This window comes from Rousettus aegyptiacus, unplaced genomic scaffold (assembly GCF_014176215.1).
Source record: "Rousettus aegyptiacus isolate mRouAeg1 unplaced genomic scaffold, mRouAeg1.p scaffold_m13_p_17, whole genome shotgun sequence".
NCBI classification, from domain to species: Eukaryota; Metazoa; Chordata; class Mammalia; order Chiroptera; family Pteropodidae; genus Rousettus; species Rousettus aegyptiacus.
In genome coordinates, this window is record NW_023416292.1 from 19,873,583 (window position 1) to 19,897,970 (window position 24,388).

The 24,388-nt window shown below is 41.7% G+C and overlaps 1 protein-coding gene across 1 annotated transcript; it reads left to right on the top strand.

Moving 5' to 3' along the window:
• The first annotated feature begins 10 nt into the window (after positions 1-10).
• Positions 11-23,361, top strand: VAMP4 (vesicle associated membrane protein 4). The gene is made up of 8 exons (XM_016147165.2): positions 11-160; positions 2,766-2,885; positions 7,114-7,160; positions 10,027-10,077; positions 13,630-13,730; positions 14,707-14,786; positions 17,314-17,365; positions 22,654-23,361. The coding sequence occupies exons 2-8, from the start codon at positions 2,820-2,822 to the stop codon at positions 22,680-22,682; spliced, it is 426 nt and encodes a 141-aa protein (XP_016002651.1). The 5' UTR covers positions 11-160; positions 2,766-2,819; the 3' UTR covers positions 22,683-23,361.
• The last annotated feature ends 1,027 nt before the right edge of the window (positions 23,362-24,388 follow it).

The window sequence follows — 24,388 nt, forward strand, 5'->3', positions numbered from 1 at the left end:
CCTGGCGCCGGGCCGCGGAGCGCCGAGGGCCTCGATGAGCGGGGGCGCAGCTGCGGCGAAGCGGCCGACGCCGGTGGGCGCCCACTGCCTCCGCGCCCCACCTTCCTCCGCCGCTGCCCGCGGCAGCCCAGAGCTCCCCGCAGCCCGCCGGGAGCCCCAGGTACAGGCGCCCGTCCGGTCCCGGGGGAGGGCGGTGCGAGCAGGACGGAAACAGACGACGCCCCTGCCCCCCAACGTCCGCGTCGGGCTGCGGGACGGCCTGGGGGCCCGGGGGGAGCCCCGAGCGGGGAGAGGCTGGGACCCGGCCGGGGCGCCGTGGGCAAGGACGCGGACGTGCGGCCGGCCGAGGGGGGCGAAAAGTGGAGTGAAGGGTGCCGTGGGCGGCGTGAGGAGGGCGCTGCGGGCGGCAGAAGGGGCCGGGCAGGAGCAGACCTGGGGCGGCGAGGCGTGCGGGGAGCGGCGCTGCTTGCGGGAGCGGCGCGGTGCGTGGCGGCGTTTAAAAGGCTCGGGGGGGCGGCCGCGGCGGCCGCGCCGCGTTCGCGACCGGCAGGTGCGGGCGATCGTGCCCTGACGGGTTCGTGAGGAGCAGCACCTGCGGGCCGCGGCCAGCTGGGGTCGCCCCCGCCGACTGCGCCAGCCGCGGCTGCTGACGGCGCGCGAGGGAGGAGACGGAGCCCGCTGCCCACATTCAAGCGTTTGCGGGGCGACACACGCAGGGTGTTTTGTTTGCTTTTTGCGTAAAGTGAAAAGCGAGCATTTGTTAAATAACAGATTAGACGTGTATTATGTGTGAAGCCGCTGAACAGAGAACGCGCTGCCTCTTCAAAAAATACATAAAGTGTAAACGTATGTGGATGGCATAGGAAGCACACGGTGGTGACATTTTTTAAGTAAACTGTGTACTGGTGTTCTGCCTTCAGTGTTGAAATACATCATGACGATTTATTTACATACGTGCCTAGACACAAACACCTGAACGCATATGTACTTTTTCGCGGGAGAGATCTTGGGTAGACTCTGTATAAGCCTAATTTCTGAGTGGGGTTTATTTCTGAGTTGTTCGGTACAAATAAATATCAGTCGCCCTGTGGTTCGTGATGCGTAATCTGCCTGCTGTTTAGCCAATGGCTTTTCTGTTTGTCGGACACTGGTTTCTTGCCTTCAGGAAGCTGATCCTTGGATTATGGGACCAGAATATGGGCTTGCTCATCATTAAGCGTATAGCTTAACCGTATATTTCATTAAAATGTTACGTGAGTCTGCCTATTATTTGCTTTGGGGTGTCGAGGCAGTCCCTTTGTAGGGTTTAACATGTAAACAGAAATACAGATGTAATTAAAAACTCAAGTTCTTCAATTGTATCGTCATTCATTTTTCCATGCGTTCTGTAACATTCTGCATGAACGAATTACTCTGAAATTAAAGCATGAGGAATAAAATGGGCCAGATGTACATGACAGAAAGTGTGAAATGCAGACTGCTAGAGCTGCTACTCAGGTGACAAGAATTTGGTTTTTGTTACACGTGGTTACTTTTCTGGTTTGGAAGCATTTCTTATCAAAGAAAAGTGCCTATCAATTTGTTTTGACAAGAAGCCAACTTAAAATGTAACTTTTACTTGGTTTATGAAACTAGACTCTGGGCTTGTTTACTTATTTATTTAGTGTATAACAACTAACAGACTCACTAATTTAAAGATTGTCTTCAGTTTCTTGTGGAAGGGGAAAGAGGACTGCTGGATTGTTATAGGAAAGTGGTCTTTCTAGAACAGAATGATATAACCTGATGGGCAACTAATTGAATAAATGTTACAACTGATCACACACAGCCATTGATTAACTTTAAGGCCTGTGTTTCTGCTCTATGAGCAGAGTGACTAACGCTGTAAGTTACTTATTTTTATTCAGCCTTATCTTTCTCCTAAGTTTTGTAGTGCTTACTTCAGAGGAGTAAAAGAAAATGCATGTAAATCACTGAGCACAGTGCCTAGCACATAGCAAAACATTGGGCACATTAGCTGTTCTCATTATTCATCCATCTTCTAGACCAAGAAACTGAAAACTCATATTTGCATTTGTCAGCTTTTTCTCAAGAAATTTGAGTATGTTGCATACTCAAGCATTTTCCTGGAAAATCACAATGCATATTAGCATATAAAAGACACTGAGACTTTCTCTAGAAAAAAAAGAAACTGGTTTTGTTGAACAGTACTTAACGTCCCTTTTCTTGGAATACCCAGTGCTGTGCTTTAGAACAAAATATTACAGTTTGCAGAATGTTTTTGCAGTTGTATCTGATTAGACCCATCCCAACTAGAAAGTGATGCAAAAGCCTAGAAAGCTCTGTTTTTCAGATGAGGAAACTGAATTACTGTCCAAGCAGCTAAATGTGAGACCTGGAAGTGTTCCATGGTCTTCTCACTCCACGTTAAAATCTTAAAGCGTTTAATGCCTCATTTTCAGGAAGATGCCTCCTATTTTTCCCCCTTCCTGTACAATCTTCTCTTGTATTATAAAATCTGCGTCACTGATTTCCTCCACATGTTCTTCTAAGAAAGTTACCTCCATTTTTCTCGTGGTTTTAACTATTTCTTATGTCCTGAGGCCTGGCACAGAGGCCAGGGACCCTGCAGTGGAGCGAGTGAGGAGGAAGTAGTCGAAGTCAGAGGCACGAAGGAGGCCCCAGCACACAGTGCCCTGTGCTCTGCCTAAAGCCTTCCCTTCCATCCGAAGTCTCCGATCTGACGGAATCTGTTTTCCCTTTAGGTGGTGAATACTTGCTCTGCTGTGAAGTAGAAGAGTACTTCTAGAGTAGAAAATATGCCTCCCAAGTTCAAGCGCCACCTAAATGATGACGATGTCACTGGTTCTGTGAAAAGTGAAAGGGTAAGTTACGAATCTTAAGCTTTAAAAAAAAAAAGTTTCAACATATATTTTCATTCTCTTTGTAAATAATTTAGATTTTTTAGAAAAATCTGAAGTTTATGCTAGTATTCTAATCTTATTTTCCTTTATAGTAAACATTGAAAAATATGTGTTACTTCAATTGGTGACTCAACTGACTTCTGCTTCCGTTATTGATCACAGCTTCTGTCTAGTCTTTCAAAGGGAATATATAAATATACAATGTTTTATTTAGAACTCTGGAGCCAAATAGACTTGGAATTTAGAATTTTTCAGATTTTAGAAAAGTAGTTCAATATATCTTATATAACAGCTTTTTGGAGTCTGGAGTAGCACCTCCAAGCACTAATACTTCTCAGTGAAATGTCTGATTATTTTAACTATATAAAGTATGTAAGTAAATTAGCTAACATTGGTTCAGGTCATGTTTTCCTCCAAATGAGTTTTGGCTCCAGACCAACAAAAATCTCTTGGTTTTTCAGAACTTTTTAGATTTCAAATTGCAGATAAAGGATTCTGGTCCTGTAATTGTCTCCGAGTCCAGAGTAGTATTTATGTAATGTTCAGTTTCTAATTCTAGAATATTCTATGTAGGTATGTACAAATCTAGAAATTATGCCCCATTTTGGAAAACAATATTTGATATGAACGTTGTAGATAGGTTACTTTTACAGTAAGCATTTAATAAATATTTTTCGAGGGAAGGAATTAGTGTTATTCTTTTTTGAATTTATTTACATTGGTTAATAACATTGTATAAATCTCATCCCGCCTCCCTCAGTACGCCCGCCCGCCTTCAGAGGTGCCAATGCGTGGATTTCCCAGGCACGGCTCAGGCATGTTTGTGTTGCGCGGAGGACCCTTTGTGGAATCAGAGTCGTCTGACTCGTATGTCTACGGGAAGATGCAAAGGGGTCTTCTCACTCCGCCATGTGCTTATATCACTCCAGCGTTTGTTTTTCTCGCCAACCCGAAGCTCACTCTCCTGTCTTCTTGCTATTCTTTAATTTACTGATTCATTCAACAGATATTTATTGACCACCTACTGTGTGTTGGGCTTTGTGCTAAAAACTAGAGGGCGTGGTCTCTGCCCCTATGGAGCTTCTAGTCCGCTTGACTTCATATGACATAGTTCTTTTTTGCACGACCTCAGAACCTCGTATCATCCACTCGGTCCAACTGCTAACATCTTATGATTTACAAGTACCTTTTAGTACAACACAGGAAACATTTGTCTTCCCATTTTTTCTAATTCTGCAGGTTTTTTTCTTGAAGGGAGGTAGAATCCACCAATAGACAAATTGCTAGTAAGCTTTTTTAAATTAAGCGTTACGTGTGTACTGAAAAATATAAACTCTACAGCCTCAATCAGTTCTGCTGCTGAGACGGTAACTATGGAGCGTTGTGTTTACACTGTTGGTTGACTACTAACCACATTTTATTGTAAAAATAGGATATTGGACATTAACATTGAGCAAAATCGACTGTTTCACTGTAGACCTTTTGAATATTTGCCAGATTGCGAAATTTGATAACTGATCGGATGACTGTAGTGGGACCTAGCTGAGGCGGGAGAGATGCCTAATCATCTATAAATCACTTTAAAGCTTTTAAAGTTTTGTTCCTCTTTCCTATTAAACGTTTTTCTGGTAACGGCTTTGAGATGTAATTCACTCATTTAAAGTACACAATTCAGTGGGTTTAGCACATTCACAGCATCTGCAGCCATCACCCCATCTGTTTCTCGTCATTCTGTCATTCCGGAACGACACCCTGTGCCTTTTAGCAGTCACCCTCCATTTCCGTCATCCCTTCAGGCCTAGACGACCGCAGATCTATAGATTTGTTAATCTAAATGTTTTCTATAAATGGAATCTTATACTACGTCGTCTTTGGTAACTAGCGTCTTTGGTAACTAACGTCTTTGGCTCAGCCTGTTTTCAGAGTTCCTCCATGTCGTAGTATATCTCAGCACTTTGTCTCTTTTTATTCGAATAACATTCTGTTAAATGGATAGACCGCACGGGTTTTTATGCGAACGTGTTTTCGTTTCTCTCGGGCAAGTACCTAGGAGCGGACTTGCTGAGTCTCGCACAGAGTCACTCAGTGCCCCCTTGTGAAATGCCAGCCCGCCTCCCAAGCGGCTGCCCGTGGTTTGCATCCCCACCAGCAACACGTGGATGTTTCAGTTTCGCCACGCTCCTCCTCACCTCTGGTTTCTTCTCACGGACACTTGTTAACTCTCTGCCCAGTGGGTGTGAAGTGGTAAATCTGGCCCCTTATCCTTTTCGATATTATGTTTCAAGCACTCTTGTTCGTCCAGTGAATGGGTGTGAAAACTCTGGTTTTCGTGTGAGTTTCATTGTACAGCTATAATAAAAACATTTCCTCTTTGGTATCATCAACCTCTAAGGCAAACTATCATAAATGTACTGATTATCTGTTACTTATTAGCTAGAATAGTGTTCAAGAAATATTTGTGGAAGGAACCGATGAAAGCATCTCCCTGAATGTTATTGACTTTGGGCATCTTTTCATGTGGTCATTGGCTAGCTCTTCTTCGGTTGCAAATTGTCCTGCCTCTCCTCTGATGTTTCTCTACATTGTGTCGTTTTCTTACTGGTTTGTCAGAGCTCTTTATGTAAAATAAATATCAGACTTTTGTTCTGAAAGTATGTTGCAGATCTATTTCCCAATCTATTACTTGCCATTTAATCTTGTTTATGAACGTCTTGTGTTCTTTGTGTTTAAAATGTTTATGCAATCAATTCTTTAACACTTCTGGGGTTTTATGTTGCTTAGAATAACTTACACACTTTAAGAGTGGGTAATTTAAATACTTATTGCATATATTTTTAGTCTTTGTGATTTCATAAATACATTTAAGGTCACATTTTTCTTTAAGTACTGCTGTGACCATACTCTACAAATTTTGTTCTGTAACATTCCTAGAGTCATTCATTTCTAAATAGTTTAAGCTTCCATTTACGTTTTAATGTGTTAATGAGAAGTGTTTTAAAATGTCCTTTTGTTATTTAATTTCCATTGCATTATGCTGGAGAATGTGACCTGTGTAGTTTTGGGAATTTATTAAAATTCTCTTGTGGCTTATCCATTTCTTGGATTATTGAAAATAAAATTTTCTCTGTACAAAGTTCTATATTATTAATTTTTTGTCATCTTAGTCTACCTCTGAAAGGGTATGCTAAATCTTCCCTATAATGTTGAGCTTACCAGTTTCTTGTATTTTGAGTAGCGTTTGCTTAATATATTTTGAAGCTATATTGTTAATGTATAAACATTCATTGCTGTTAAATCTTCTTGGTCGATTGTGCATTTTAGCATTGTAAAATCCTCTTATTGGAGTGTTTAATGGCTTTATGTTAATGTTGCTAACTCTAACCTTTTTTTCTTTAGAATTTGCTGATGTGTCATTCCTCTTTTTTTCCATCTTTTCTTTGACATTCGTTTTAGATCAACTTCTTGTAAACAGATTTCGGCTGGAATTTTTTGAGTCTAATTATGTGTAGTTTTTGTTTTTAATAGAACTCAGACCATTCACATTTATTATGATAACTAATATACTAGGGCTTGTTCTGCACTAGCCAGTCTCTGCCGGCAGTAAACGCTCTTACCCTGGTCTTTGGTTGGTTCTTTGTTAGCATTTGGATCTGAGCTTAAATTTCACCTCTTGAGAGTGATTTTCCGTGACAGCTTAATCTCATCAGTCACCCTGTCACTTTCTATCCCATTACCGTTTTAATTCTCTGCATAGCATTTAGCACCATTAGATCCTTTCCTGTGAGAGCTCAGACCTTGTCTGTATTATTGAAAGCTGGTGCTTGGCACTCAGCACAGTGCCTGGCACGTAGGAGCTGCTCAAGCCTATTGGTTAAAAGAATATCGAAGAGAGAGAGTGGAAGGCAGGGACTTGGTCCTTCCCGCCTGCCCGCAGTTCCTTACTCCCACACCAGCTTCCGTGACCTTTCTGCCTCGTGGTCAGTCATATGAGTCTGGTTTTATAGCATTTTCTTTTATCCTCAGAGAGTCTGCAAATGAGGCTCCGTATCCTTGAGCTCCCCCTGAAGCACACGTAATTACTCCCCCTCATTCCACCAGCATGGAACTTGCCTTCCTCCTCCTCCCTGACAGTTCCTTAGCCCTCTGAATCTCAAAACTCGTCTTTCCTTTTTTTTTTTTTTTTTGACAGAGAAATCTTTTAGAAGATGATTCAGATGAAGAAGAGGACTTTTTTCTGTGAGTATTTTTGAGATTAATCAACATATAATAAAATGCATGTAAAGTGTTCAGTGTGAGTTTTGACGTATGTACTGTTCACCTGAGCGGTCATCACCGAAATCAAATCTCGAACACAGCCACAGCCTCAGAGGCTTCCTTATGCCCCTTGGTCATTCTCCCAGTCCGCGGGCAACCGCTGATCTGCTTTCTATGACTATCGTTTGTATTTTCTAGAATTTTTTTATAAACCCAACCATACATTATGCCTTTTTTATTGGCTTCATTCACTCTGCATGATTATTCTGAGGTTCATCCATGCTGCCGCACGTGTCAGTCATTTGTTCCTTCTCATGGAGCAGTTCTCAGTCGTGTGAATGTGCCGCAGCTCCTTCACCCATTCACTAATTGGTGGGCGTTTGGGGGCAGTTCTAGTTTTCAGCCGTAAACGTTTCCTTACAGGTTTTTGTGTGGACACATGTTTTAATTTGTCATGGGTCAGTATTTGGGAGTGGAATGGCTGGTATATGTTTAAGCTATTTCCCCGAAGTGGGGTCCCATTTCACATTCCCACCAGCACTGTATGAGAGTTCTGGTTGCTCCAGATTCTCATCAGCACTGTGTGGTTAGTCTTTAATTGTAGCCATATTTGTAGTATCACATTATTGTTTTAATTTGTATTTCCCTAATGACAGATTATAGTGAACATCTTTTTTTTGCATATTTTTCATCTTCATGTCTTCTTTGACGAATTATATATTAAAACCTTTTGCTCAGTTATAAGTTTGTCTATTAAGTTATAAGAGTTCTTTATATATTCAAGATAACAAGTTGTCAGATATATGTTTTACAGATATTTTCTCCCAGTTAGTAACAATCTTTTCATAACAGTACTTATTGATGATCAGTTTTGATTTTGATGAAAGTAATTTATTAAATTTTTTTCTTTTATTGTGTTTGCTTATTTAAGAAATCTTTGCCAAACTCAAGGTCACTAAAATTTTCTCTGATGTTTTCTTGTAGGAGTCTTACAGTTTTGGCTTTTACATTTACATCTGTAATCTATTTTAGGTTAATTTTTATATATCATCAAGGTGGAAGTGCAGGATAACTTGGTGGGGAGGGCCATCCAATTGTTCCCCCATTGTTTGACGAAAAGATTATCCTTTCCCCTTTGAATTGCCGTGATACTTTGTCAAAATTAAATGACCTGATCAGTCCTGTGCAGTTATGATTAGAAAGTGTGCTCATGCAGGCCTCCGTTTGTATTAGCAAAGTTGGGAAAGATAACATATTGTTGCAGGCATTTTCTCTCGAGGCTGATAAGGGAGAGTTGCCTGAGAGAAAACTTTTACCTCTTCTATAATGTTGTGCAGTTTTTTGTAGAGGCCTTTTTTCCTCAAAGAAAAACATTTTATAAAAAGTAATTGACAGCTGTGAAGCAATGGACAAAAAGGGCCTACAGGCAAGAAAACAGATCCAATAACAGGAAATAGTATCCTTTTTTGCAGGAAGATCAGATGAAGTGGGAAGATAACTTCCTGCAGGTGACAAAATTTCTATAGAGTCACAAAGTGCTGATTACTGTGAGAACCCTTAGTCTGCTGCAATAGCCACGTGTCAAAAGGGAACTCAACATTGAAAAGACGGCCAGATGCTTTGGTTAAGTAAACGGCTGTCTGAATGCAAGTCCAGTACCCTCGTGGGAGACGCTGGCTCCTCAGGACAGCAGCTTACTGCGGGAGGTCCACTCCCCGGCCCGCGCCGCGTCTTCCAGGGCCCTGACAGCAAACCGACACGCTTGTTCAGAACGCAGCTTCCGCTCGCTGCGGTTTCGTCTGCATGTTCAAAGGGAGACACGCCAAATAAAGTTCTTGAAATGCTATTTAAAAAATTAATCACCACCCGTGTTCACAGCAGCAGTATTCATGATAGCCAAGAGTTGAGAGCACCCCAGGTTTTCATCACCTATGAGTGGCTAAACAAAATGGGGCGTGTACACACAGTGGAATGTTTCTCAGTCTTAAAAAGGAAGGAAACTCTGACTCATGCTTACAACATGAGTGAACCTAGAGGATGTTATGCTGAGTGAAAGAAGCTGGTCACAGAAGGAGAAATGCTGCCTGATTCCACTCTCACGGGTGTAAGTGGTCAGTCAGACGCAGGTAGAATGGAGGCCGCCGGGGCTGAGAGGAGAGAGGGCTGGAGACCTCGTGTTTCATTGGTACAGAACCTGTTTTCTTTTGAGTTTTGTGGTTTATATCTTATTCTCTAATCAAAACAATGGTAATCACTTAAAATAGCCACCGTTTTTTATTTCCAAAATGTTAAAATTAGTTAAAGTGACACCACAATGAACTATAGTAGAGAAGTAATAATTTGAGACATGCTGATATTGCATAGACTCTTGAATTTCCCTTTAGCCATATTGGTAAGTTTAAGATGAATAATTAAAAAATATACTTTAAAAGTTTTAGTGTTTCGAACGGATTTTTCTCTTTATTCATTCTTGGCAATCAGCATTTCATGATAGCCCAAATTAAGTTGAATTGTACTTTTAGTGTTCTATAATTAGTCATAAAGCTATTTCTATTCACTGGCACTTTAGTTATTACGGTATTTCAAAGTTTAATCATTAGGACATCCTGTGTGTAACTAAGGATTATGTAAACCCTCATTTCTCTGAAAGTTTTAAAATTCACTAGTAGGGTGATTGTGGCCAGCACTAAGTACCAGCGCAGGACAGACAGGATTCTAGCAGCACCAGTAAAGTGTGGGTCCTTATGCCAGCTGACTGACCCCTGTGCAGAATGCAGCCTGATCGAATGTTTTCTGTTTCTGTTTCTATAATCCTCTCCTTAATATGCACTTGGTATTTTGTTTTCAGAAGGGGACCATCTGGACCAAGGTTTGGACCTAGAAATGATAAAATTAAACAGTAAGTTTTTGGGGTACTAATTTGTGTAAATGATCATCGTATTTCTGTGCGAACCGGGGATGGGCACGCTGCAGCCTATGAGCCATACCTGGCTGCCACCTATTTTTGTGTACAAAGTTGTGCTGGAACACAGCCATGCCTGTTTTCTTCCTGTCTGTGGCTGCTTCCCACTGCAGTGGCAGGTTTGAGTAGTTATGACACAGATCTGATGGCCCACAAAATCTAAAACATCTGTTAGCTGCTTGGCCCTGCAGAGACAAAATTTGCCGAGCCCTGATGTAGGCAAAATGTAACTGCCGAGTTTTAAAAACCCAGTAATTCTTTTGTTTTCACAAAGCTACCTCTGAACTATAGCTAAGGAAACGCAATTTCTGGTGGTTGACTTTTCTTGACTTTTTGCCTTCTGTCAAATCCATTTATTTAGCACTATCTCAAGGTCTATTTTTGTTTTAAATCTATCGCTTGATTCCCATTTTCAGAATGAGAATAAAAGTAATATAATGTTTAGTTTCTTGAAGTACAGCTGTCTCTTTGTATCCTTCCAGAATTTTTTCATAACTATTACTTGTCCGAATCCATGTATCGATCTAAGTTTTATGGCTAATCAGTTGTCAGTTTAAACCTTTTTCTGCGCACGTTGCTGATGGTAGGTGAGGGGTAACGCTGCAGTGGATGGAGCTGACTCAGAGGGCTGTGAGCCCTGACGAGAGGGCGGAGGAGTGGGCGGGGCCGGGCAGCAGCCCTGGACACCGCCTCACCGCGGAAGAGGAACCGAGTGGCTCCGGGTCAGGTGCTCGGCAGCGGCAGTCGTTGCGGTCGCTGTTGCCCTCGTTCTGGATTAGGTGGCTCACGGCGGGAAGGCACTGCGAGGGGGCAGCAGGTTTGGGTGAGACACTGCGGCTTAGTCAGGTAGCTGTTGGCGTGAAGAAATGCGTCCACGTTTAGGCTGATCATAGCGCGTGGATTCTGAAATTGAGTCGAGTACTAGATGGGACATTTTCATTTTCTGTTGCTGTGTAACAAATTGCCCCGCACTTAGCAGCCTAAAACACACACACTTATCATCTCACGCTTCCCGCGGCTCAGAAGTTTAGTCACTATGGGTAGGCTGTCTGCACAGAGTCCCAAAAGCCTGAAATCACAGTGTCGCCAAGGCCGTGACGACCAGATTCCGGTGTCCACAGGCTTCATTTCCTTGCAGCCGTAGAACTGATGGTGCTTCTTCCTGTCCATGAACACAATGTTGCCTTCCATTTTTTTGTATCTTCAGTTTCTTTCTTCAGTGTCTTACAGATTTCTGAGTAAAAATCTTTTACCTTCTTGGTTAAATTTATTGCTAGGTATTTTATTCTTCTTGATGTAATTATAAATGAGATGGTTTTCTTAATATCTTTTTGATTGTTATGGATATATAAAAAAGTGACTGATTTCTGAATATCAATTTTACATCTTGCTACTTTACCGAATTCATGTATTTATTCTAATAGTTTTTTGCAGAATCATGTTCTATATATTTAGTAGTGTGTCATATGCAAATAGTGACAGTTGTACTTCTTCTTAATTCGAATGTCTTTTATTTCTTTTTCTTTTCTAATTGCTGTGGCTAAGACTTTCAATACTATGTTGAGTAAAAGTGGTGAAAGTGGACATCGTTGTCTTGTTCCTGATCTTAAAAGGCTTTCAGCTTTTCCCTGTTGAGTATGATGTTAGCCGTGAACTGACATAAGTGGCCTTTATTGAGATGTGTCCTCTCTTCCCCACTTCACCGGGTGTTTTTATCATAAATGGATGCTGGATTTTGCCAAATGCTTTTATTGCATCTGTTGATGTGATCACATGGTTCTTATCCTTCTGTCGTACGGCGTATCATGTTAATTCATTTGCCAATATTAAACCAGCCTTGCATCCCAGGAGTCACTCTCACTCGATCATGATATATGATCTTTTAATGTATTACTGAATTTTGTTTGCTAATATTTTGTTGAGAATTTGCATCTGTTCGTTGGGGATGTTTGCCTATAATTTTATTTTTTTGTAGTATCTTTGGCTAGTTAATGCTAGCCTCATAAACATAAAATGAATTTGGGAGCCTTCCTTCCTCTTCAGTTTTTGGAATAATTTGAGGATAGATTTTAATTCTTATTCGAGTGATAAAATTCACCTGGTAAATCTGGGAGACGCAGAACGTCGGAGGCTGTGCTGAGCCCTGCAGTTTATGTGTGGGTGATCAGTGGGTGTATGTATGCTTTGACATGAGAGCGAGGTGACTATCATCAAACACAGCAATTGCTTCTTGGATCTGAGAATACTACTTCTGACCCCACCCATGTCTAAATGGCCTTCCTTTTGTTTTTAAAGCAAACATTTTGAAGATACAGCTACATGATGAGGAAGAGACCGAACTCTTCAAGATGACACATATCCATGCCTCATCCCCCCAACTCACTGGGTTGGTTTGGGGGTTAGTGTAGAGTAGACGGCAGAGGGGAGATATGTATTATAAAAAATTTTCAAAAGCTCCCTACGTGATAATTGATAATTCATACACTTCCCCAGCTAAAAACAATTACATATCCTTATTTATTTAAAACGTATGTATATACTTAATGTTCACGTAGTTGCTAGTAATCCAATTCATTTTAAACAGTTTTTGTGCTGTAAGAACCATGAGTTCATTTTATTTCTTTTTTATTTCAGTAGCATGACTTATTTCATGAATTAAGATAGTTTTTGTCTACTGACTAGAGCAACAGAGGAAAACTAGGTATTTAAAACAGTGAACTTTCCTGTGTTTGTGTACTGTAGAGGGACTCCTTAGTGAGAGGAGGAAGCCGAAAAGTGATTTTTAAATTTTTGAATTTGTAATAAATTTTCATTGAACAGTCTGAAATTCAGATAGTACAGACCCTCCTCCCCGAGTAGAAAGGAGGAAGTCATGTTCGTATTTTGAAGAACAGGCCCTTGCTCTCTTTGCGTCGTCGTGTGTGCTGCAAAACCTCTCCCGGCCTGGCCAGCTGTGGCAAACGCAGTTTCAGAGAGAACCAGTGCCCAGCGCCTCACCCCCGCGAGTGCCAGTGGCCTCGCACACACCGTACACTTCCATTTCGGAAACCAAATGTTTTCCATAAGTTTCTAGCACACCTGGGCAAAATCCTTCGTTAGTTTTAGTGTGTGGACTGCCCAGCAAACGTAAGTGACCGCTGTGTCTGCGCGATGCCTCAGCACCCCACCGAAGCGAAAATGCAGCCGGTTATTTTCAAGCTACTTGACTAAATTATGCAGTTACTAGGCATCCTGACGCTGTATCTTTAATTTTCAGAAACTATCTTAAAAATAAACGCTCTTTAAGTTAAATATTTCTTTTATTTCTATCATGTCGTCTTTAACTGCCTGAGTACTCAAGCCCACCATGGACGAACATTGCTATGATACCTTAAACTTAAAACATTTTGTGGTTGAAGAATCCTGAGAACTTGCTATTTTCTATCATGTCTATTAAAGTTTCAAAAGTTGTGAAATTCTCAAAAGAATTTTTTAATTTTTTTTAACTAGTGTTCAGAATCAGGTGGATGAAGTTATTGACGTCATGCAAGAAAATATTACAAAGGTAATTGAAAGAGGGGAGAGACTAGATGAACTACAGGACAAATCAGGTACAGATATTTCATATATTTCTCGACATTAGAGATTGTGTTTTAATAGTTTGCTTCTCCCATTTATCAAGCCAAAGGTTAGGAATCTTGGCTGAGGAAAATGCTATTTGGTTCTTAACTTCATGATTTTAATGTTTTCACCTTAGCTCCCTTTACTTCGAATGATCTCATTTTTGTATTACTTCTTTAATTAATCAGTTGAGAATGGATAATTTAAAAATTCATCATGGAAGAGTTAGAGTGGAGTTTTTTCTTTGGTCCTATTGTGTTGATGTGCTTTGTATCTCAAGAAGTTTAATCACTACTTTTCAACACTTATTTCAGACTTCCCTAATATTTTTATCTTGTGCTTTCTCTGCTAACTTGGTAACCTTTCTTTACTGACAGATGTTAGTGTCTATACTTGTAACAGTTCCTGGCACATATTAGACACTCAGATATTGTTTAAATGATGAAACGCTGAATATCTGATTAATCCTTGACCGACTTGTTTAACCAAAAAACTTATTTAGCCACTTTTAAAACTCATATTGTTTTGTTTCTAAATCAATCACTTTTTGGTGTCTTCTGAGAGTCTAACCTTCTCCACATATGAATTTTTTTCTATAGTTGTGCTAAGTACTTGAGTTTTTAAAGAGTACTTTCTTACCAGAATGTGTAAGTTTATTTGAAAGACTTGTGGCCCTGGGAAGACGTCTTATTGTCGTATTGTCAAAACGGATTAAGCAGACTGACTTGCAGCCACTTTCACTTTTTGATTTTTTGTTGTTTTTTTTGTTTTGTTTTGTTCTTTGTTTTGTTTCACATTATAGAATGCCAGAAGCTATGGGTGGAAGACAGGGAGGATGTTGTTTTCATGCTTTCAAGGGAATAAATTTGCAGAAGTAGAAATTAATATTTTCCTGTCTTTGTGTGACTAGATAAAAGAATCCTGTTATGTCGTTTAATCCTTCTCTCCATCCTCTATGTGATACAGAAAGCTTATCGGATAATGCAACTGCTTTTAGCAACAGATCCAAACAGCTTCGGAGGCAAATGTGGTGGCGTGGATGCAAAGTGAGTACATCAGGAGGTCCCAGCTCGGTCGGTCTGCACCTCGGTGCTCTTCAGAGACAGGAAGGAAGAAGGGGCCTCTAGAGCGTAAGCTCTGTGGGGACAGAGGCTGCGACCCTCTCGCTTTTTATCACGTCTCCTAAACCCAGGCGAGGGGTAGGAACCCAGTAAATGTTTGTCGAATGAATGAATAGCTAGCTTTTAGGACAGAAATAGTTAAAGGAATCAAGCAATGCCTAAAAGGATGTTTTCATGGGTTTCTTCATAGAAAGTGATCTACATTTTATTAATTTAGCTACCTCTAAACTCATAAAAAATATTAATTTTTCATATAATTTGTTATTAGTGCCTTCTGGAGCAGCCTACAGCGTTACATAGAGCTATTAGAAAGACAGAATGGAAGCTAGGAAAGAAACATGTTTCATTGCTCCCCTTGTCTAGAATTGAAGTTTCCTATTTTAAAATCTTTATGCTTTAAATAATAAATCTTCTATTTTTCTTTAATTTTTTTAAATTCTATTTTATAGACTGTTTTTGGAAGAACAAAAGGTCCATGAGTCAGGCATTCACCTCTTCTCCCCATACACCTATTCATGTGGCCACAAAAAGATGGTGTATTTTGCTAGCTTTTCTTAGCCATATCTACAGATTTTCATTTTGTACTTTATAGGGTTCAGCTCAGAGGAATAGTATGCTTTTAAGGGGGAAAATTGAAGTAATCTTAAAATATTTGTAAGTAGTCTCTGTGTCACTACCGTGTTCTGGATTGACTTCACAGTGATGACTTAGGAAGGGCTAAGAAAAGGGACATGGGACAGAAGCGAGCTCTGAGGTCGCCGGTGGGTAAGGGTAGAGGGGCGGGCGTCGACCACAGCAGTGCATGGGGGACTCTTCCGAGAGCTGGGAATGCCTTCCATTCAGCTGTGTGGTGGCCCATGGGTGACAACTGTGTGTGTCGAAACCCAGCCAAACGAACTTTAAAAGGGGGGATTTTATGTTATGTAAAATAAATCTCAATAAACCTGACTTTAAAAATAAGCGAACAGAATTATCAGCGGGCGGGGAGGGAGCATCACTGACCCCCGCTCAGGTGTCTAGGAGGCCCCGGGGCTCGTCCGTGTTCAGTGGTGACAGATGTTGGTCCCTGTCGTTTGGGAGAAGCGCTTTGGACACGATGATACGTTGCTGCCGTTTAGGGGTGTGAACCTCTGCTGGCCAGTGTTAGAAACCCAAGGCGGAAAACTGTCCAAGTGTTTTAAAATGAATATTGATTTTGCCATTTAAATCTTCTAAGCCTAGCACAAATTAGCAGGGCACATCGATGTATGCTTTGGGTAAAGCTGAAAAACTACCATAAAATTGTAGATTACTTTAGGAATTACTTTCAGGTTAAAAAAAGAAGCAAAGCTTCCATACATTTTCCGCATCACCTGTCACCCCTAGAGTACTGTAGTTTGCAGTATGATGGGGACCCAGACACCTGCTGAAAATGTGCCTTCTAGATCGATCTGGTCTATTTCTTCATTTTCCGGTCATCACAATTAGTGATTTTAATAGATACCTGGTGTCCAGATTGCAAAGTTTCCCCATATTCTCTCGGTCACTTTGTTCTTGTCATGAATGTAATGCCACCAAAATGTCACCAGTAGTTCTATTTTAGAAACATTTCATTGGCTTCTTCTGGTTATTTGTGATACTCACAGAATGTTTGATATGTTTGTAATAAGTGGACATCTTTTTTTCTGAATGAACCATCTTTAATGAGTCATCTGTGAAAATGTTTGAAAACAGGACTTTCATTTGAATTCATCAGGAAAATCAAGTTAATTTATAATTTATACATTTTAGGATTAAATGAGGAATACGACAATATTATAGAGAGAAACGATGTGAACTTAAAATATTAAGCCGCAGACAAAGGACTGATCTTAAGGTTTCTCCTCTCAGCTCTGAAACTGACAGCATGTTCTTAAGCAAGTTATTTATTACATAAGGTTATTGGTAGGGAACCTACATTCTCTTCCTCCAAATGGAGATTTAAAAATGCCAAGAGGAAAGTACGGGGAGAGAAAACTGAGAGAGTTCTCATAGACTTCGAGAATAAGTACTATAAAAAATGCTACCTTATGCTGTGCACGTCACATCATTAGTGCTGGGTGCCTGTATCATTCATCGTACACTGTCGCTTTTTAAGAGTTGGTAAAAATATTGTACTTTCCTTGGTATCAGAAATAAGTATGATTTACAAAAAAAAGTCCAGGCCCACGAAGGCTTTGATTGGTTTGTTTACTGTGCAGCACAACCTCGAACAATAAAATCCAGGCAAGAAAAAAACCTTCAAATTTGGGGAACTAGGATTATTAACAAAAAAAGATGCAGATAACCGAGTTCAGATGAGAAAAATTTGAAGACCTTTCAAGGGATGAGCCTGTCTGTTGATGAGCTAGTATAATGTGGTAAATAGCGCAAGAGATAGTCACGTGAACAAAGTCAGGATTACAATTAACATCCGTGCCTTTTTGTGTTGTAGATAAAAGCCATCGTGGCTTTGGTTGCTGTTATCCTTTTGTTGGTGATTATCAGTAAGTATTTACTGGCTTATTAACAGGGGGAATATCTTTTGTTTTGGAGTTAATTTTATTTTTAGTTGACCTAGTATGACTGTCAGGATTGAGCAGTGATTTCTGATCGAGTCTAGAGTCTTCACCGAGAATCTGCAGACCTCTGAAAATGCTCTTCAATTGTACGTAAACGCAGGGCTCAGGGATCTGTTTGTGTCCCAGTATGGCCGTTAACGCCCAGGACCATAACGCTCACTTTCTGTGTATGTTAACGCTCACGTGCTTGCACTTGGTAATATTGTGTTTGAAGGACAAATCTAGATAAATTCTCTAGAGGATAGTTTGTTTTGTTTTAGATTTAAAGTTGATTTTAGTCATTAAAGCATCCTTAATATTCTTTTTGAAGTCAGATTATTTTTAATATCTCCTTTTCTCCAAGGCCTCTTTACCTGTGTTTACGGGGATTTTATGAAGATTTAGAAAGTGTCTCAAAATAACCATTTGAAAAAAAGCCATGATGATACTCTCTTTGTAAACAGAAGCGGTTTTGTTACAGTGATATAAAGTTGGTGCTCGTCGGTGTTTGTGGCTTCCGGGTTTGTGAATTCACCTGCCGGCCAACGTGGACGCGTCACCCCTCTGTCAGGACTTGGGGTGCTTTTGCGGGCGTCGGCAGACGGGCTCAGAGCAGTGACAGGCGTATTTCCGCCCGACGTCTGGTGAGGTCGTGCTCTGCCCTCCAGGCTCCTCTCCCGGAGTGAGCGAGTGTCCTTCAGAGTCTAGTTAGTTCACGTTTCTCACATGTCTGTGTGTTTGGTAGCGATTCCGCGGTTTGAAATGGCCCCCGGGTGCAGTGCTGAAGTCCGTCTGGCGTCGCTAAGTCGTGGCATGTTTTAAGGAGAAGGCGGGTGTGTTAGCTTCACTTAGGCATCGTAGCGCTGGTGGCCATGAATTCAGTGTTCATGAATCAACAGTATGTATTAAATAGGGTGTCTTCAAACAGAAACACACATAAGACAATGGGAAGTGTCAGAATCACGCGGAGTAAAGTCCAGTACTTAAGGTATTTACAGACCTGGGCTGGACTCTTGGGAGGAAGCAGTCTGCTGCAAGCCGTCAGCGGCTTCTCGTCCTGGTCAGGGGACCGTTCAGGTGGAGGAGGCGTTTTAAAGTGGGAAACGGGTCCAGCAGTCAGTCCCTCAGGCTCGGCCGCATACGAGGCCCAAGAAGTTCCTGGAAAGGACCTTTCCAGCGGGTTGTAGGGCGTTCTTTTGGAGATGCCTTTTCCAGGAATTTCTCTGAAGATAAAACCACAAAGGTATCAGAGTAAAACACCGACCCTCTGTAAGTGACCTCCTCAAAGATCTGATTACAACGCAGCTGATAAAGAAATTTGCCTTTTTCTGCAACACACACCACTTTAAGATAACCAGAATTGCAAACGAAAAAACATATATTAGGACGTTGTAGATTCTTACAAATTTTATATGATTTTAAGAACAGTCATTTTAATCATACAAATACAACAACTGTTTTTGATTTGACAATGCTTCCCATGTAATCTTAGCGTCTGAAATAGGCCTAATTAGTTTAATTTTCCCCTTTGATGAAGAAATAAATTTTGTTTAAAATATTTCAGAGATCCTGTCAGTTAATTTTCAGATTTAAATTTTGGGGAAGTTTGTCAAACATCAAGTTTTAAAACACCTGGTCAAATATGATCACAGGTCACTGTGAAACAATACTTATTTAATCATGGTGACAGTTGGAGACTTTGCAGGCAAATACAGCAAGTTCAATAATCGTGAGCAAAATTTATCTGTTATTATTAAGACAATATAATTTAGCAAAGACCCGATGACACAGAGCCCAGGAAATAATTTCAATAGGACATAAAATCTTTGCTTTCCTTTTACAATTTCTTACTAAGAATATAACAATAGTACAGGAAAACTGTCCTTTTAACAGAGAAAACTGAATTCTATTATTGTTGTATCAGCTTAATTTTGATATTTAAATTTATTTACTCAAGTTTATTTTAATCTTATTTAGCTTGACCAAAGTTTCTTTCTCAAAATTCTTTTCCCGCAAACCTTCAACCTTCCTTGTCCAATTTAGTTTGTCTATTCATATACATTTAGAAATAACCGATTTACTAGGACAGACCATTTTTTAAAATTTTCTCAAAAATGCATTCCATACTTTATACCTTCTTTTACTGAAAACACATTATTTACATTAGTTAGAATTCCTAATCTTTAGAAGTCTTTACTCGTAATGACAACTACAAAGTCAGCAAGTAGCCTTTGACGGCGGCACCAGGAGGGAGCGCGAAGCGTGCGCCTGTCCCTCGGCCCAGCCGCGGGAGTCCCCAGCCCACCTGACCGGCTGCCACGTGCACCCGATAGGTGTGCCTTATAGATGACAGATCAAAAAGCCCGCCCTCGAGATGAAAGAAATGCTTTTCTTAGGTGCATGTTGACGGAGTTAGCCATGCCTGGGGTCTCTTGGAGCCAGACTGACACTTGGGGGGATGCGCCACGGGGTGGGGGTGAGTGCCGTCTTACACTGTCCTTTTACGCACAGAAACTTTTCTTGAGGTTGGCACCTGACGTTAGTCTAAGGTGTTCCGTGACCAACTTAGCCCATCACGGGAGCCTTCTTTTTTCAAGGTGACAAGTGTCCTAACGTCTCCTAAATGCTTGACCTCTCTGTCCGCCAGTTTGCGGCCTTGGCTTCGAAGAGCCCCTCAGTGATAGCTTTTACCTCGTGTGCACGTGACCCGCAGTGAAGCGCGTTTGCGTAGACGCGGGTCTGGTGAGACCCAGAGGCCCGTCCGTCCGCGCGGCGGGCCTGCAGGATTTCTGAGGACCGGAAATCAGAGGCTGCAGCTGACCGGGCCGAGCCCCGCCAGCTGCCCACCCCTGGGCAGCAGAGCCCCTCCTCAGAGGACAGGGCTCTGTCCTGGGTGGCAGCAGGCGCGAGTTGCGCCCTCCCAGGAACCGGCCGCGCGGGGCAAAGGCCCGTCACGCGGTAGGGAGCCCCGCGCCTCCCGCCGCGTCAGCACCAGGGAGAGCGGCTCACAGGTCGGGAGGCCGGAACCGCGCGTAAACTCTGAAAACCCGGCTTCCGCCTTTACCACGTTTTTGGTTATAGAGTTTTCGAATTCTTTGGAATATCCTGTCAGGATTCAGGCAGGAGAAACGGTGAGAAGTCGTGAAGCACCTGCTCAGATGGCCCGGGTTTCTGTAGGGACCCTCTTGGAGCCAGTTTTAAAGTCAGTTTGTCTTACAGAAGCTCCTGCATGTCAGTGCGTCTCCACCTGTCCCCCTTGTCCCTGAGAGGTGTGGAATTCTCTCGTTAAGGGAGGCCCTTGATGTGGACTGAAAGCTTACTTAACGGCCCCGAGAGTTTTAAATGATTTTGGCTAACTTGGTCTATTTTGTTAGAAAGGCACAGGAGGAGGGACCCAAGGGTGCCCACGTATAACTAGCTGCGGTTCCGAGTAACATAAACTTCTCATTTTAATCGCACTGCATTTAACCTCTAATTTACAGCCTAATTAATTAGATCGTAAGAAGATTAATATGTCAGATCACAAGTGTCCTATTCAGGGAATTGCAAAGACATGTCAACTTTAGTTAGGCAACCCTTTTGGATAAAAACAGGCACGATCTAGCCCCATAATTCATATATGTACGACACCAGGGTTCTTGAAGTGTGTGAAGGAGGGGGGAGTGTGGAGTTTTGACTCCCCATGATCCAAAAGTTTTATTCTGGATCCACGGAGGCCAAGAAATTGTTTTGGGTCTGAAAAGTGCTGCTTATGAGAACTGTCTCCTAGTGGATCGGTGGCTCCCCACATACGTGTCTCGGGGGCACCTGAGCACCACACGGTATTCAGGCAGGCTCCAGGTACTGGGGTGTGCCTCCCAGACACGCCAGAAATACTCCTTCTAACCCTGAAACTGGGGGTGAGGGATGTTTTTCTGTTGGGAGCCCTGTGGGACAGCCGCGTATCTTGGACAGTGAGTCCAGACACTTCTGCAAAGGTTTCTTAGTCACCTGGAAACACCCGTGAGAGGGCCAGAAGGAGCAGCGGTCTCTCTGGAGTGAAAGTCACCATCACATAATTTCAGAGCTAAGCTAATAGCATTGTTCAGCCAACAGTGAAAGTCCAGACTGTAATTATATAGAATGGCCACCAGATGTCACTATAAGCTCAGTTACCTCAGAAAAATAAGTCAAAAAAACGAACAGGTACTGGTGAATAACAGAAGAATAATAAACCCAACTTGAGGGGGCCCCCTCAGTAACTCGCCATTCAGATGAGGGAACCCCCGCGTGGCACCAGTGACCCTGCCCTGGGCAGCTTCGTATTGACAGTCACATGGTGCCCAACACGAGAAGGTCGCCCCCTCCCATGGCACAGATGCCAAGTGTCCTAGATGGCCTCACGCGTTTTTGGTTGAGGGGTTACCCTCCCTGGCCCAGTAAAGCATGCGCATCAGCCGCAAGGTGTAGGTGCGCGGTCCAGGGGCTCGGAGGGGCCAAACCAACGGGACCCTTCCTCACCTCGGCCCCGCGAGCCACGGTAGGACCGCTGTGTGCGCCGCACGCACCCTTTTCTGCTCCTCTGAAGGTAGAATACTGCTCCTGACAAGACACGCTCAACAAACAAACGCCACAGCTTAAAGCTCCTCAGAAAGAAAGGGTTCGTTGAGCCAGCTGCCGGCCAGAAGAGGACCGGGGCCCGGGTGTGCGACCGGACCCAGCAGCACCTGTTAACCAGTTAGCCTCACCTGTCTCTCCCGTCTGCCCCACCCCCCACCTGCTGTGACTCAGACGTCTCAGGACTTTCTCCTTGTCCGTGGACAGTTTGCAAAAGGCAGAATAGCATAAGAGTGCAGTTCAACTGTGCTCTTACCACAGAGCTAGCTACTGGTAATATAACTATTGTATATATTTCAAGTCTTTCCCTAATAATATGTGAACATGTTTTTCAAAAACTAAGATTATATGCATACTTATATTTTCCCATGGTATTAAATATCTTTAAAATACTTCAGCAGCTGTATGCTAAGGTTATGCCATAATCGATTTGATCAAAATGCCAACGTTAGACATTGAGGTCGTTTTGGGTTGTTTTTGCTTATTCGTTTCCATTTGTTAGCGCTCATCTCAGGCAGACGTTCAGTCTGCATTATCTGCTTCCAGAAGTGGACACGCTACATTTAGAAATACTGTTTCTGACATTCCATGTGAATCTGATTTTTGACATGTTCCTTTTTCATTTTTTTCTCTTGCAGTTGTTATAGTTGTGAAATACCGTACTTGATTTGATGACAGAGATCTTCATTAAACAGAGTCTGGGACAATAATAAAAGATTGCTGCATAATTTAAATGAAACCCATGTAAATAACTTTCAGAACTTCTTTTTCAAGAAACTAAGAGGCAAGTAGCACTTCAAATTGGAGCATTGAGAATGTCCATTATCTTCTTCCCTTCTAGCAAAATGTGTTTTTAATAATTACGTTTAGGGCAAGACAACCAGCCTCTAATTTTGCCGTATTCCAAGGATCTAATTTGAAGCTGCATACTTGCCAGTTCATTATTTGTGTCTGTAGTCAAACACTGATAACGACATTTCATACTGTTATTTAATGGCATAAGGACTTGCATCCTTGCATTAAGGCAGGGGTCAGAAGCCTACAGAGAGTACTAGATCGTTATGCCAAGAGAGAGGCATAATCATTCCATCACTGTTTGTAAGATTCTTGTGTTAGAATTGCTTTGCAAGCAATTTCCACATGTTTATGGGTGTAACAAAAACTAAGTGTTGTAAATGTTGCTGCCTTCAGCTATAACTAAAAACATTCCAGTAAACCTATTTTTGACCATATAAGGGAATGTGTAGTAATTTTTTTGGCATTCAAATTATGGAAATGAGAAATTTAAACACTGTGAAAAGCTCATGGCACCATAAAACTGGAGATAATAAAATTATTGGAGAACATCACTGGAGTTTTGAAAATGACCAACATCTAGCCACAGTCTCGGTCCAGCTCTTTGCAGTTAGGGGCCGGTCCTCAGGAGAGTGATTGAAGTTCACGGGTAACGCGTTCCCTTGTTTTTGCTGACAGCTTTCTTTAACTTCAACTAACCCTTGTACCAGAAGTGCTGAAAGTGCTAAGCAAAATCATCTGCTTAGAATTTGCTATTTTTTCGTTCCCGGATGATCCCCTGGGAGATGCGTGTTCAACGATCAAGTGTCAAATTCGCCAACAGTCACATAAAGTCGGGAGCCTAGGTCATCATCATCAGTCACCATTAATCTCAGTCTGTTTTTATAACAATAACAAGTTGTTAGCATTAAAATGTGCCAGATCCAACATACAGGCCACCCCAAAAGAGGAAAAAAATTTTGGAAAAAAAAAATAATTAAACGTGCCAGCCTCCTTGTGGTGTTTAAGCAAGTCAGAGTGGAACTACATAGTCCTCTGATGTGTGAGGAAAGCTTTTCTAAAAAAACGCAGAAACATGCACGAGGACACCCTGACAAATAAAGATAATTCTAAATTTGAAATAGGGTGAATAGAAGATACCAATTTTTAAAGGGGGTGGGGAGGTATGATCCTGTACATGTTTTATTTCTTTGGTCATTTTAATTCCAAATGTATGAAACAGTCTTTTTTCTTAATCCTATGAGATTAGCACTAAGGCAAAACTGTTCTGTTTCGAATGGAAAGAAATTTGAAGGGAGGAAGCAGATTAAGGGATACTCAAGACACTTGGCAAGTCATGAAACTAACTGCTAAATTGCAAAGTTCACGAAGAACATTTAGAAAGAGATAACGGTCTTACATTCTGTGGAGTGTCGTGTGTTCTCCCCACTCTGTAAATGTCAATGTAACATAATAAATACTAAATCGTTTGACAAAACGGGATGCCTAGGAAAATGAGTGGTGTTAGAATTTCAGTTGCTAATACTGTTCAGGATTCGAAGTATTTTAACTGACTGGACAGAATCAGTCCTAACATAT